We start from the raw sequence: 14,168 nt of genomic DNA on the forward strand, positions 1-14,168 counted from the left end.
TTCATGCACGGGGGAGGGGGGTGTCCCTCAGCCCAGCCTGCACCCTCTCCAATCTGGGACCCCTCGAGGGATGTCCGACTGCCCGTTTAGGCCCGATCCTGGTAGGATCGGGCCTAAATGGGCAGTTGGAAATCCCTCTCACAATCCAGGACTGCTGGCTCCCAACTGCTCACCTGCCTGCCTTCCTGATTGCTCCTAACCACTTCTGCCTGCCAGCCTGATCACCCCCTAACCACTCCCCTGCCAGCCTGATTGATAACTAACTGCTCCCCTGCCAGCCTGTTTGCCCCTAACTGCCCTCCCCTGCCGGCCTGGTCACCCCTAACTGCCCTCCTCTGCAGGCCTGGTTCCCCCCAACTGCTCTCCCCTGCAGGCCTGGTCACCCCTAACTGCCCTTCCCTGCAGGCCTGGTCCCCCCCAACTGCTCTCCCCTGCAGGCCTGGGTCCCTCCCAACTGCCTTTCCCTGCAGGCCTGGTCCCCCCCCAACTTCCCTCCTCTGCCGGCTTGGTCACCCCTAACTTGCCTCTTCTGCAGGCTTGATTGCCCCCAACTGCCCTCCCTTGCAGGCCTGGTCCCTCCCAACTGCCCTCCCCTGCTGGCCATCTTGTAGTGGCCATCTTGTGTCCACATTGGGGCAGGATCTTTGAACACATGGGGGCAGCCATCTTATGTGTTGGAGTGATGGTCAATCTGCATATTACTCTTTTATTAGATAGGATAGAGGCCTGGTGCACAGGTGGGGCCAGGTGGTTTGCCCTGAAGGGTGTCCTGGATCAGGATGGGGGTTCCCTTGGGGTGTGAGGCGGCCTGGGCGAGGGGCCTGTGGTGGTTTGCAGGCTGGCCACACCCCCCAGCGAACCAAGCGGAGGCCCTGGTATCTGGGGTTTATCTATCTTCTACAATTGAAACTTTGTAGCCTGGAGCGGAGCCAAGCCTTCTGCTTGCTCCGTGGCGGCAGCCATTTTTGGGGGGATTTATGTATCTTCTATAATTGAAACTTTGTAGCCTTAAGGGGAGGCCTGGGCCGGCCAGGGTGTGCGGAAATCTTAGCTTCCTCCATCACCAGGGGCAACCCTAGCCTCCTGCTCTTTCCAGCTCTGTGGCTGCCGCCATTTCTGTTTGTACTTATGTATCTTCTATCATTGAAACTTTGTAGCCTTGAGTGGAGGCCTAGGCTGGCAAGGACAGGTGGAAAGCTTGGCTTCCTCCATTGCCAGGGAAACCCAAGCCTCCCTCCTGCTCTCTGTGGCTGTAGCCATCTTGGTTGGGTTTATTTGCATATTTGCTCCTGATTGGCTGGTGGGTGTGGCTTGAGGGAGTGGCTTGAGGGTATAGTGGAGTGATGGTTAATTTGCATATTTCTCTTTTATTATATAGGATACCTAGTACAACAGTTATCTTGTTTTACTGATGCCATGTTCATATCCTGCCCCCAGCCCATATTAATGTTTAATTTACTAATAGAAAGATAGTGAATTTTGATGAAGAGGAAATGATGGTTAATAAATGTATTTTCTAACTTCTTTCCATTTTTCTATCATTTCTTTCTTTCTTTCTTTCTTTCTTTCTTTCTTTCTTTTTTTTGTTGTTAATCCTCACCCAAGGATATTTTTTCCTTTGATTTTTTTAGAGAGAGTGGAAAGGAGGGAGGAGAAATAAAAAACAAACATCGATGTGAGAGAGAAACATCAATTGGTTATCTCCCACTTGTGCCCCCACCAGGCTAGGGTTCAAACCTGCAACCCAGGTACGACCCTTTGGTGTGCAGGCTGATCGGAGCTCTACCCACTGAACCACACCAGCCAGGGCTGCTATCACTCTTTTAAATAAAAAAATCCTCCTGATAGAGTATTTATATGAAGCTGTGGTACCTGAATATCTGTACAATGCTAAATCATTTTAATAAGATTTGACACATTTTCTGAATGTTGGGGTTGGTTTTGATTTTGTGTTTAAAAACTACTAATTAGAAACACATTAGAATATAGAATGGGAAAAGACCCAAGAAATCATCTATCCCAAATCCTACCACCACACCCACCATTTCAAAGATAAAGAACCGAGACTCACAGCAATGGATAGGTGTGGAGGGAAGACAGAACTTGCCAACATGCAGAGCGAAGTTGGACTTGGGTTCCCTGCACACTGGTGCCCTACTCTGCCTCGCGGGCTGGGCCTGTTCATACCGGTGTCAGGCCTCCTTCCCTGCACACTGGTGTCCGGGTTGGGTCTGTTCATACCGGTGTCAGGCCTCCTTCCCTGCACGCTGGTGCCCTACTCTGCCTCGCGGGCTGGGCCTGTTCACACTGGTGTCATGCCTCCTTCCCTGCACACTGGTGTTCGGGTTGGGCCTGTTCACACCGGTGTCAGGCCTCCTTCCCTGCACACTGGTGTTCGGGTTGGGCCTGTTCATACCAGTGTCAGGCCTCCTTCCCTGCACACTGGTGCCCTACTCTGCCTCATGGGCTGGGCCTGTTCATACCGGTGTCAGGCCTCCTTCTCTGCACACTGGTGCCCTACTCTGCCTTGCGGGCTGGGCCTGTTCACACTGGTGTCAGGCCTCCTTCTCTGCACACTGGTGCCCTACTCTGCCTCATGGGCTGGGCCTGTTCATACCGGTGTCAGGCCTCCTTCTCTACACACTGGTGCCCTACTCTGCCTCGTGGGATGGGCCTGTTCACACTGGTGTCAGGCCTCCTTCTCTGCACGCTGGTGCCCTACTCTGCCTCGCGGGCTGGGCCTGTTCATACCGGGTGCAGATGAAGCTGGCACTGCTTCTGAGGTACATGCAAGGGCTTCAGAACTTCCTTATCAAGTGAACATGTGGCCTCCTTAAGCCAATCATTACTAAATTATAGGATGATAAATTCTCTTTGCTTAGAAAAATCCTAACGTAGTCATACTGTGAGATTCTTTTCAAGAGACATCACAAAGCATCACAGAAGTAAGAAGTGTCAAGGAGTGCAGAGCATCGGCGAGGCCCGGGGCAGGGAGACAGGCGGTTTGGCAGCTCACTTGTCGCCTTCCTTTTCGGCATTGTACCACCAGTCCATGATCAAGGACTCGGAATACAGGTTTTGCATCTTCTCCAAATCACTGCGTCCCTGTTCCATTTCCTTAATTAAAAGAGTGAGATCTTCATTCTGCCCAAATGAGAAGTAAATACACTATGAGATCGCATAAGAGTTCACTCTGCAAACACGTCTAACACAAGACCAAGTGTACCAGGAAAAGAAGAATCTAAAAAATTTCATGTAGTTCTTGCATTATTCCATTTTTAAACAGCTTTATTGAGGTATAATTTACATACAGTAAGCTAAATGTATGGAAAGTGAACCATTTGAATAGTTTTGACATTCAAACCTGTGAAACCATCATTGTAATCAAGACAATAAACATATCCATCACCCCCAAAAGTTTCCTCATGCCCATTGTACTAGTAAATCTGCTCTCCCCCACCTCAAGGTTCCCTCTATTCCCAAGCAACTATTCATGTGCTTTTGGTCACTATACATTAGTTTAATTTTCCAGAATTTTATATAAATAGAATCATAGAGTATGTACCCTTTTTTATATAGCTTCCTTCACTTGTATAATTATTTTGAGCTTCCCTCATGTTGTAACATGAATCAATAATTCATTCATTTTTATTGCTCAGTATTATATTGTATACTGAATACCAACATTTAATCACCTGTTGATGAGCATCTGAGTTGTTTTCAGGTTTGGGCTTTTATAAATAAAGCTATGAACATGTGTGTACAAGTCTCTGTATGAACATCTGCTGTCATTTCTCTTGAGAAAATATCTATGAGTTGGAATGGTTGGATCATATGGTCAGAGATGTTAAATTTTAAAGAAACTACCTAACTCTTTTCCAGAATGGTTGTAAGAGTTTACATTCCCACATTCTCCACATTCTTGCAAACACTTGGTATGGTCAATCATTTTAATTTTACCTATTCTAACAGCTGGGCAGTGTTATCTCCTCATGGTTTTAATTTGTATTTCCCCTAATGATGAATAATGTTAAGCATCTTTACATATTCTTATTTGCCATACATATATTTTCTTTAGTGAAGTATCTGTTTAAATTCTTTTGCCCCATTTTTTGTTTCCTTATCATTGAGTTTTTAGAGATATTTATATATTTTAGATGGAAGTCCTTTATTAGATATACAATTTGAAAATAATTTCTCCCAGTCTACAATTTGTCTTTTCATTATCCAATTTATCAATTTGTTCTTATATAGATCATGCTTTTGAAATGCTATTAAAAATTTTTTTCTAAGATGACAAAGACTTTTTCTTTTTTTAAAAATATATTTTTATTGATTTCAGAGAGGAAGGGAGATGGAGAGAGAGATAGAAACATCAATGATGAGAGGGAATCATTGATCGGCTGCCTCCTGCATGCCCCCTACTGGGGATCGAGCCCGAAACCTGGGCATGTGCCCTGACCAGGAATCAAACTGTGACCTCCTGGTTCATAGATTGACGCTCAACCACACCAGCCAGGCACAAAATTCATTTTTTATATTAACTTTGCATCCTACAGTCTTGCTAATTAACTTTAGTTCCAATAGCTTTTTGTATATTCCATTGAATGTTCTACACTGATAACTATATTGAATGAAAATAAAGACAGTTTCACTTTATTCTTTCCAATCTGTATGTCTCCTCCACCCTGTTTTATTGCCCTAACTAGAACCTCCATTACACTGGGTTGAATAGGCATGGTAAAAGCAGACATCCTTGACATTTTCTTGCTTTTGAGGAAAAGCACACACTCTTTTACCATTAAAGTATGTTGTTAGCTGCAGGTTTTTCACAGAAACTACTTGTCAGACTGAGGAAGTCCATTCTATTCATGCTTCACTGGCAGCTTTTATTAGAAATGCATGTTGGATTTTGTCAAAGCTTTTTCTGCAAAAATTGTGATGATTGTAAAGTTGGTTTTTAAAAGTATGTTAATATGGTTAATTGCACCAACCATGCATTTCTGGAATAAACTTAACTTGGTCATTATACATTAGACTTTTTATATATAGGGTATCCCCCAAAAAATGTATACACACTTTAACAGCTGATAACTCACTTAATTTTTACTCCTTTTCAGGTTTAACTGGTTTGAAATAATGGGTAAAGCCAGACTAAGTAAGTTTTGAACAAAGAAAATTTATCCTAAAGTGCCACTAGACTTTTTTTTATGGACATACATGAAAGATGAACTGTACGGTAAAAACCAGCAAGTCAACAAATTGAGGGCACACAAATACTGAACAAAATGATTCTTGATGCTTTGCATTGCTTTGCATTTCCAGCAGTAACTGCATCTGAACAGTTATCAGTTTGAAAACAGCCATTGATAAAAAAATTATTCATTTCTGTAGATTCTTTTAAATTTTGAAAATGAACTGTCTGTTAATAAACACTGACTTATAATCATTCAAAGTGTGTATACATTTTCGGGGTCACCCTGTATATTTTGCCTTCAACTTGCCAAGTTCTGTTTAGAATTTTTGTGTTTATATGCATGAGGAATATTAGCCTATAAATTTTTTATAATGTATTTGTGAAGTTTTGATGTCAGGCTAATGTTAACCTCATAGGATGAGTTGGGAAGCATTCTCTTCATTCAATTTCCTGAGAGAGTTTGTGTAGAATTCATATTACTTTCTCCTTTATATATTTTATACAAATCAGCAGCAAAGTCATCTGGTCCTGGGGTCTTCTTTACAAAAGGTTTTTAACTACAAATTCAATTTCTTAAATAGATGCAGGGCTGTTCAGGTTATCTATTCTTGAGAGAGTTTTGGTAATTTGTCTTTTGAGCAATTTATCATTTAATCTTAGATATGATATATCATTATTTTTGCATCACCAATAAATTGTCTTTGTTTTTTAAAAATTAAACCTTTCCTTTTCAGATAATTGTAGGTTCACATGCATGTGTAACCTATATATACAAAAGCCTAAGTGACTGTTACAACCAGATGACCGGCTGGTAGCTATGATGCGCACTGATCACCAGAGGGCAGATGCTCAACGCAGGAGCTGCCCCCTGGTGGTCAGTGCACTCCCACAGCCAACTTCCTGTGGTCCCTCCCCCTGGACTGGGGGAGACGGTCCGATAAGCCCCAATTGCTGGCCAGGCCGAGGGACCCCACCCGTGCATGAATTCATGTACTGGGCCTTTAGTCTATATATATAAAAGGCTAAGAGACTGTCCAACTGTCCGACTGGTAGCTATGGCATGCATTGACCACCACGGGGCAGACGCTCAATGCAGGAGCTGCCGAGCTGCAGTGATTTGGCAGCGGTGGTTCTCAGGTGACGCACCTGGAACCAGAGGAGGGAGCCCGATTCTGCCGTGCGCCACCCAAGAACCGCCCTCTCACAATCCGGGACCCCTCGGGGGATGTCGGAGGGCTGGTCTTGGCCTGATCCCCCCAAAGGCCAGGCTGAGGGACCCCAACTGCTGGAGGGACCCCGCTCACTCCGCAGACGACTTTTGAGCTACAGCAGCACCCCAGGTGTGGCTGGCCAGGAAATGACCACGGGAGGTTGGCTCCAGGGTGTGTCCAGCCCATCTCACCCAGTCCCACCTCGCCGGCCACCTTCTAATTAATTTTCTTTGAATGTGCACAAATCTGTGCACCAGGACACTAGTCAATAATAAAGAGAGATCTCATATGTTCTTCACCCAGCTTCCTCCAATGGTAACATCTTGAAAATCAATAATATAATATCACAACAAGGATATGAAATCGATACAATCCACCAATCATATTCAGATTTCCCGTTTTACTTGTCCTCCTCTGTGTGTGTATATGTGTGTGTTTAGCTATATACTATGTTCTCATCTGTGTGGCTTGTATATTTGCCCCTGCAGTGAAGAACAGAATAGTTCCATCATGATAAGGAGGCCTCGTGTTTCTCTTCTGTAACCACGCCTGCCCCCTCTCTCCCTCTGACATCATTCCTAAACCTTAGAAACCACTAAACTGACCTTCATTTACCAAGTTTTGTCATTTCAAAAATGTTATACAAATGGATTCATACTGCTGGAAGCTAATTCCAGCATGTCATAATAAATGCAAGAAGTCCTCAAAAGGTTGAAGGGCTTCTATATTCAGCAGGGCTGAATCATACTGTTGCCTGCTGGAATGGCTGAAAGCATTTCCCCAAACCTGAAAATCTGCATATATTATTGCCTGCTACTGGAACAGCCAAAGGCAGTTCCTCCAACCTGACAATGCCTACAGTATACCAAACCTTGCCTTTGATATGTATATCTGCTTTGCTATAGGCCAAAATGTGGGACTAAAAGGCCCTGGGTCCGGAGATAGAGAGAACTTGGTTACTGAAGCTAGGTCTCCTCTGGCTCCCCCATGTGTTCCAAATTTATATTTCATGTCTAGTCTCTTTATTAATTTACACACAGCCCTTCTCCAGATTCTTGAACCCTTCTAGATGCTGAGAAACACCCCGGCACACACAGTATATAACTTTCTAAGATTGGCTTTTTCCCGTCAATAAAATTCTCCAAAAATTCATCCAAGTTGTGGCATGAATCAATAATTCATTCCTTTCATTACTGAGTAGCATTCTAGGATATGGACATACCACAGTTGATTTAACCATTCATCTGTTGAAGGACATATGGGTTCTTGTGTGTGTCTGTCTAATACAAATAAGTTGCTATCAACATTCAAGTACAGGTTTTTGGTGAATATGTTTTTATTCTATGCAATGTATGACTAAGAGAGCAAGTATTGGGTCATACAGTAATTAAATATTAGTTTTTAAGGAAACTGTCCAACTTTCCTATAGTGGCTGCAACATTTTACATCCCACCAGCAATTACATACAACTGATTAACAATTCAGTGTCTCCTCATCCTTGCCAGCACTAACTTTTGTCAAGATTTTTTTATTTTAGCAATTCTGCTGGGCAGGTAGTGATATCTCATGGCAATTCAATTTGCATGCCCCTAATGGCCAGTGATATTGAATATCTCTTCATATGCTTATTTGCCATCCGTATATGCTCTTCAGAGAAATGTCTGTGTATGTGTTTTGCCTATTTTCTGATTGAATGATTTGGACTTTACTGCTGAGTTTTAGAGCTCTTCATATATTCTAGATTCTAGGCTTCTGTCAGTTATGTTGTTTGCAGTTACTTTCTCCAAATCTTTTCATTCTCTTAACAGGGTCTTTCACAAAAGGTTTTAACTTTGATGAGGTCTAATTTATTAATATTTTCTTTCACAGATCATGCTTTTGGTGTGAAGACTAAAAATTCTTTGCATAGCCTGAGGTCTCACAGTTTCTTTTCCTGTATTTCTTTCTAAAAGTTTTATGTTTTACCTTTAAGTTGATGCTCCATTTTGAGTTATTATCTGCATGGGTGAGATGTAGGTTGAGGTTCATTATTTTGCCTATGAATGTCCAGTTGCTCCAACCATTTGTTGAAAGGACTCTACTTCCTCTATTATTTTTGCACTTCTGTTAAAAATCAGTTTGGTATATTGTATGAGTACATTTCTGAGTTCCACATTCTATTCCATTGGCCTATATGTCTATTCCTCCACCAAAGCCATACTGTCTTGATTAATGCAGCTACAGAGTAAGCTCTATTCCCACTTAAACTTTTTCAAGATTGTTTTAGCTCTTCTAAGGCCTGTGTCTTGACATACAAATTTTAGAATGAGCTTGACACTCTTAGAATGTAACCAGTGATATTGCTGAGCAATAGTTCTAGAAGTTTTTTTGTAGATCTCTTGGGGGTTTCTATGTAGACAATATGTTACCTACAAAAAAGGACAGTTCTATTTCTTCCTTTCCAACTTGTATGCCTTTTATTTCCTTCATTGTCTTGTTGCCATGGGTAAAGAGTGGTTAGAATGGATGTCCTTGTCTCTTTCTTGATCGTAGGAGGAAATTAATCAACCTTTCACTATTAAGTATGATTTTAGCTGTAGGTTGCCGGGAGCCATAAAAGCAGAATTCGGTCTTACTTCCTGATCAGGCCTACTTCCTGATTAAGCAAGAACAAAGAAAGCCCGCGCGCAAGAAGCCCGCACGCGCGCGCGCGCCAAGGGCCAGAAGAACCTCCCACATCAGAAAAACCAATCAGCTAGGACAGATACCCAGTCCCCAACCAATCATCCCATGGCAACTCCTTATCCTACCCCTCCCCTCCTGAGTGCTTATATACCGCAATGCTCGAATAAAAAACGAGGCTTGATCAGAACCCTGTCTTGCCTCCGTTCTTCGCGTTCCTTGTTTGTTTCATTCTCTTAGGTGGTTCCTGCGTGCCCTCGTTGCTGCCCAGCGGGCCGGGGCAGTAGGTGTTATAATGATGTAAGTTGTGAAGTTCCCTTTTATTCCTATTTTGCTGAGAGTTTTTTTTTTTTTTTTTTACCATGAGCAGATGTTGGCTTTGGTCAAGGCCTTTTATGCACAATTAATATGACCATATGATTTCACTTCTTTACCTGTTGATATGCTGGATTACACTAAATGATTTGGATTTTACTGCTTACATTGATTTTCTAATGTTGAGCCAGACTTGTATACCTAGAATAAATCCCCTCTGACCATAATGAATAACTCTTTAATACATTGCTAGATTCAGAGTACTAATGTTTTATTGAGGATTTTTGCATTTTTGTTCATGATATGTAGATTTTTATACTGTCTTTTGGTTTTGGTGTTTTGGTTTTTGAGATACTACTGACTTCATAAAATGAATTAGAAAATGATACCTCCTCTTTTATTTGTTTAAATAAATTGGTTTAGTTATTCTTTGAATGTTTAGTAAAATTCTCCATGGAGCAATCTGGGCCTGGGTATTTCTTTTTCAGAAGTTGTGAAATTATTAATTCAATTTATTCACAATGTCTATTTTATCTTGCCTGAGTTTTGGTAGCTTGTAGTTTTTGTGCAAATTATCCATTTTTTCTAAGTTGTCAAATTTATGAGTGTAAGTTGTCCACTGTATTCCTTTCTTATCTTTTTAATGACTACAAGATCTAATTTAATTTCTGATAGAAAATTAAGGTTGTTTTTTCCTTTGTGAATGCTATTTTTGCCTTCATCAGCCTTCCAAGAGGTTTTATCAATTCTTGAGCACCCCTCCCTTCCCCTGCCCCAAAAGAGCTTTTTGTCTCATTGGCTTCCTATGTTTTTTGTTTTTTTTCTATTTTCAATTTCATTGATTTATGCTCTTTTCTTAATTGTTTCCTTTGCTTTGGATTTATTTTGCTTCTTGTTCTAGTTTCTTGGGGCAAGAACTAAGATTGTTGATTGAATACCTTTCCTTGTTTCCAACATAAGCATTTAGTACTATAAATTTTACTCCCAACACTGTTTTAGCTTCATCTCACATAGTTTGATATGTAGTGTTTTTGTTTTCATTCAGTTTTAAGTACTTTTTATTTCCTTTGAGACTTCTTCTTTGACTTCTGGATTATTTAGGACTGTGCTGTTTAAATTCCATGTGTTAAGACATATTCCTGCTATCGTTCTTTTATTAATTTCTAGTTTGATTTCACAGCAGTCAGAAGACAAACTCTCTGTGATTTCAATTAGTTGATTTTAGATTAGTTGAGATTTATCACCTATTTTATGGCCTATCTTGATGAATATTTTGTGAGCACTGGAAAAATGTGTATTCTACTGTTGTGGTGGAGAGTGTTATATCTACATCAATTAGATCCTGATGGTTGATTGTGTTTTTCAGACCTTCTCTGTTTTTGCTGATTTTATGTCTAGTAATTTTATCAGTTGCTGAGAGGGAAATGTTGAGGTCCCCAACTAAATTTTTTTTTCTTTTTTTTTTTATTAAGGTATTATATGTGTACATATCTTACCATTGCCCCCCCCACCTCACTCCCATACATGCCCTCACCCCCCAATGTTTTGCATCCGTTGGTTACTCTTATATACATGCATATAAGTCCTTCAGTTGATCTCTTATTTCCCCCACCTCTCCCTAACCTTATTGCTGTAATTTGACAGTCTGTTTGATGCTTTACTGCCTCTGTATCTATCTTTTTGTTCATCAGTTTATAATGTTGATCCATTTGTTTTTTTGATTCTATCAGTTTTTGCTTCGTGTCTTTTAAGGCTGTATTGGTTTGTGCACACATACTTAGAACCTTTATATTTTCCTGGTGGATTGATTCTCTTATTATTATGTAAATTTTCTTTGCTCTGAAGTCTACTTTACTAGTTATTAACCTAGCCAGCACAGCTTTTTAATATTTATATGGTATGTCTTTTATATCCTTTTATTTGAACCCACCTCTGTCACTGTACATGAAGTGAGTTTATTGTAAGCAGCATAAAACTGAGTCACGTTCTTCTATCCACTCTACCAGTATGTATTTTTTATGTAATTAGAACATTTAAATTTAAAGTTATTATTGATGTTAGCACTTACTTCTATTATTTTATTGTTTTCTGTATGTTTTCATTGGTCTTGTTCCTCTGCTTCTCTCTTCTTGCCTTTCTCCAGGTTATTTTAACTTTTAAATATAATTATATCCTGGTTCATTTGTTGTGCTTTTGAGTGTATCTTTTTGTACGGTTTGGTAATGGTTGCTCTGCATATCACAACATATGTATGTTATTTATAAAAGTGTACTAGCAATCAATATTTTCTATTTTGAGAGAAACTGCAATTCTATTTAGATCCCTTCACCTTCCTCCCTTTTAAATATTATTGTCTTGAGTAACCAACAGTACTATATTTTTATTTCAATTATCAAACATGATTAATAAATTGTATGAGGAAAGGATAGTCTGTTATATCTACTCACTAGAGGCCTGGTGCACAAAATTCGTGCATGGGGGGGAAGGGGGTGTGTGTGTCCCTCAGCCCAGCCTGCACCCTCTCCAATCTGGGACCCCTCAAGGGATGTCCGGCTGCCCATTTAGGCCCGATTCCATTAGGATCGGGCCTAAATGGGCAGTCAGACATCCCTCTCACAATCCAGGACTGCTGGCTCCTAACCACTCGCCTGCCTGCCTGCCTGATTGCCCCTAACCGCTTCTGTCTGCCAGCCTGATTGATGCCTAACTGCTCCCCTGCCAGCCTGATTGCCCCTAACTGCCCTCCCCTGCCGGCCTGGTCATCCCTAACTGCCCTCCCTTGCCAGCCTGGTTGCCCCTAACTGCCCTTCCCTGCTGGCCTGGTTGCCCCCAACTGCCCTCCCCTGCAGGCCTGTCGCCCCTAACTGCCCTCCCTTGCAGGCCTGGTCTCCCCCAACTGCCCTCCCTTGAAGGCTTGGTTCCCCCAACTGCCCTCCCCTATAGGCCTGCCCCCTCCAACTGCCCTCCACTGCAGGTCTGGTTGCCCCCAACTGCCCTCCCCTGCAGGCCTGGTCGCCTCCAACTGCCCTCCCTTGCAGGCCTGGTCCCTCCCAACTGCCCTCCCCTGCTGGCCTGATCACCCACAACTGCCCTCCCCTGCCAGCCATCTTGTGGCGGCCATCTTGTGTGCACATGGGGGCAGCCATCTTTGACCACATGGGGGCAGCCATCTTGTGTGTTGGAGTAACGGTCAATTTGCATATTACTCTTTTATAAGATAGGGTACTTTTGCTCTTTTTTCCTTCCTTCCTGATGTCCCAAGATTTCTTCTTTAATGATTTCCTTTTGCTTGAAGAACTTATTATAGCCAATATAAGAGCAGGTCTTCTAGCAACAAATTCTTTTAAATTTTATTTGTCTGAGAATATTTTCATTTCCTTTGCATTTCTGAAGGATATGTTTATCAGCTACAAAATTTGTGGTTGATGGCTCTTTACTTGTCACACATAAAAAATACTGTGCCACTTTTTTTTACTGGCCTTCTTGGTTACAGATGAGAAATCTTCTGTCAAATCTACTGTCAATTTGGTGTCATTTCTTCCAGGCTATTTTCAAGATTTTTTTCTTTGGTCTTTGATTTTTAAATGTTTAACTATGATGTGCCTTGACATGAGTTTCTTTGGGATTATCCTGTTTGGAGTTTACTTAGCTTCTCAAACCTGTGTATTTGTATTTTTCATCAAATTTTGGAAGTTTTCAGCTACTATTTCTTCACATAGTCTTTCACTTCCTCCTCTCCTTGGGGAATTCTTATGATACTATATTGGATCTTTTGTTATTGTCCCACTGGTCCCTGTGGTTCTTTTCTTTTCTTTGTTTAGCCTATTTTCTCTCTGTTGTTCAGATTGGCAGAATTCTATTGTTTGACCTCAAGTTCACTGATATAATTCTGTCATCTCCATTCTACTATTGAACCTATTCAGCAAGTTTGGTTTTAGAGGGAGGGAGGAAGGGAGAGAAGAAGGGAGGGGGGAGAGAGAGAGAGAGAGAGAGAGAGAGAGAGAGAGAGAGAGACCTCCATGTAAAGGATATGAGAGAGAAACATCACATTGATTGGTTGCCTCCCACCCATGGAACCTGTAACTTGGGTATGTGCCCTGACTGGGAATCTAACCTGAAATCTTTTTGGTGTACAGGACAATGCTCCAACTGAGCCACAATGACCAGGGTGTTTTTTGTATATTTTTAAGAGTTTTATTTCTCCTACCTTTTTGAAAGAACATATAGATTATTCACAACATATAGATTACACAGTGACAGGTTTTTCTTTCAGTACTTTAAAAAAAAATATTACTCCACTGTATTTCCACTTGCATCATTTGTGTTGGGGAGCCTATTGTCATCTTTATGTATACCATTCCTCTGTGCATAACATGTCTTCTTGCTCCCTATTGTTTTCTCTTTGCCATTGTTTCTGAGAAGTTTGATTCTGATGTGACTTGGTGTGGTTTTATTTATATTCCTTGTGTTTGGGATTCAGTACGTTTCTTGGATCTGTGGGTTTATAGTTTTAATCCAAGTTGGAAATTTTATGGCCACTATTTCTTCAATTACACATCTAGTAGACTACTTGAACTTTCCCTTAGCTCACTGATACCTCTTTTTTTGTTTTTGTTCTTTTGTTGTTGTTTTGATTCTTTTTCTTCTCTGTATTACATTTGGATAGTTTCAATCTTTTGTTCTGCAATATATGATCTGTTCATCCCATTCCATGTATTTTTCATCTCATACACTGTAGTTTTCTATTTCTAATCTTTACAAGTTCTATTTGTACCTTACTTGTA

At 41.2% G+C, this 14,168-nt stretch overlaps 1 protein-coding gene across 3 annotated transcripts in view; it reads right to left on the minus strand.

Moving 5' to 3' along the window:
- The window catches only part of VWA3B (von Willebrand factor A domain containing 3B), a 167,338-nt gene that overhangs the window by 63,582 nt on the left and 89,588 nt on the right, over positions 1–14,168 (minus strand). For all 3 annotated transcript variants that reach the window (XM_080684536.1, XM_080684535.1, XM_080684537.1), the window contains one exon: positions 3,017–3,144. In XM_080684536.1, the coding sequence (XP_080540662.1) occupies positions 3,017–3,144 (128 nt within the window). The remainder of the gene's footprint in view (positions 1–3,016; positions 3,145–14,168) is intronic.

The sequence above is a fragment of the Plecotus auritus genome (assembly GCF_963455305.1).
Source record: "Plecotus auritus genome assembly, chromosome: 8".
NCBI classification, from domain to species: Eukaryota; Metazoa; Chordata; class Mammalia; order Chiroptera; family Vespertilionidae; genus Plecotus; species Plecotus auritus.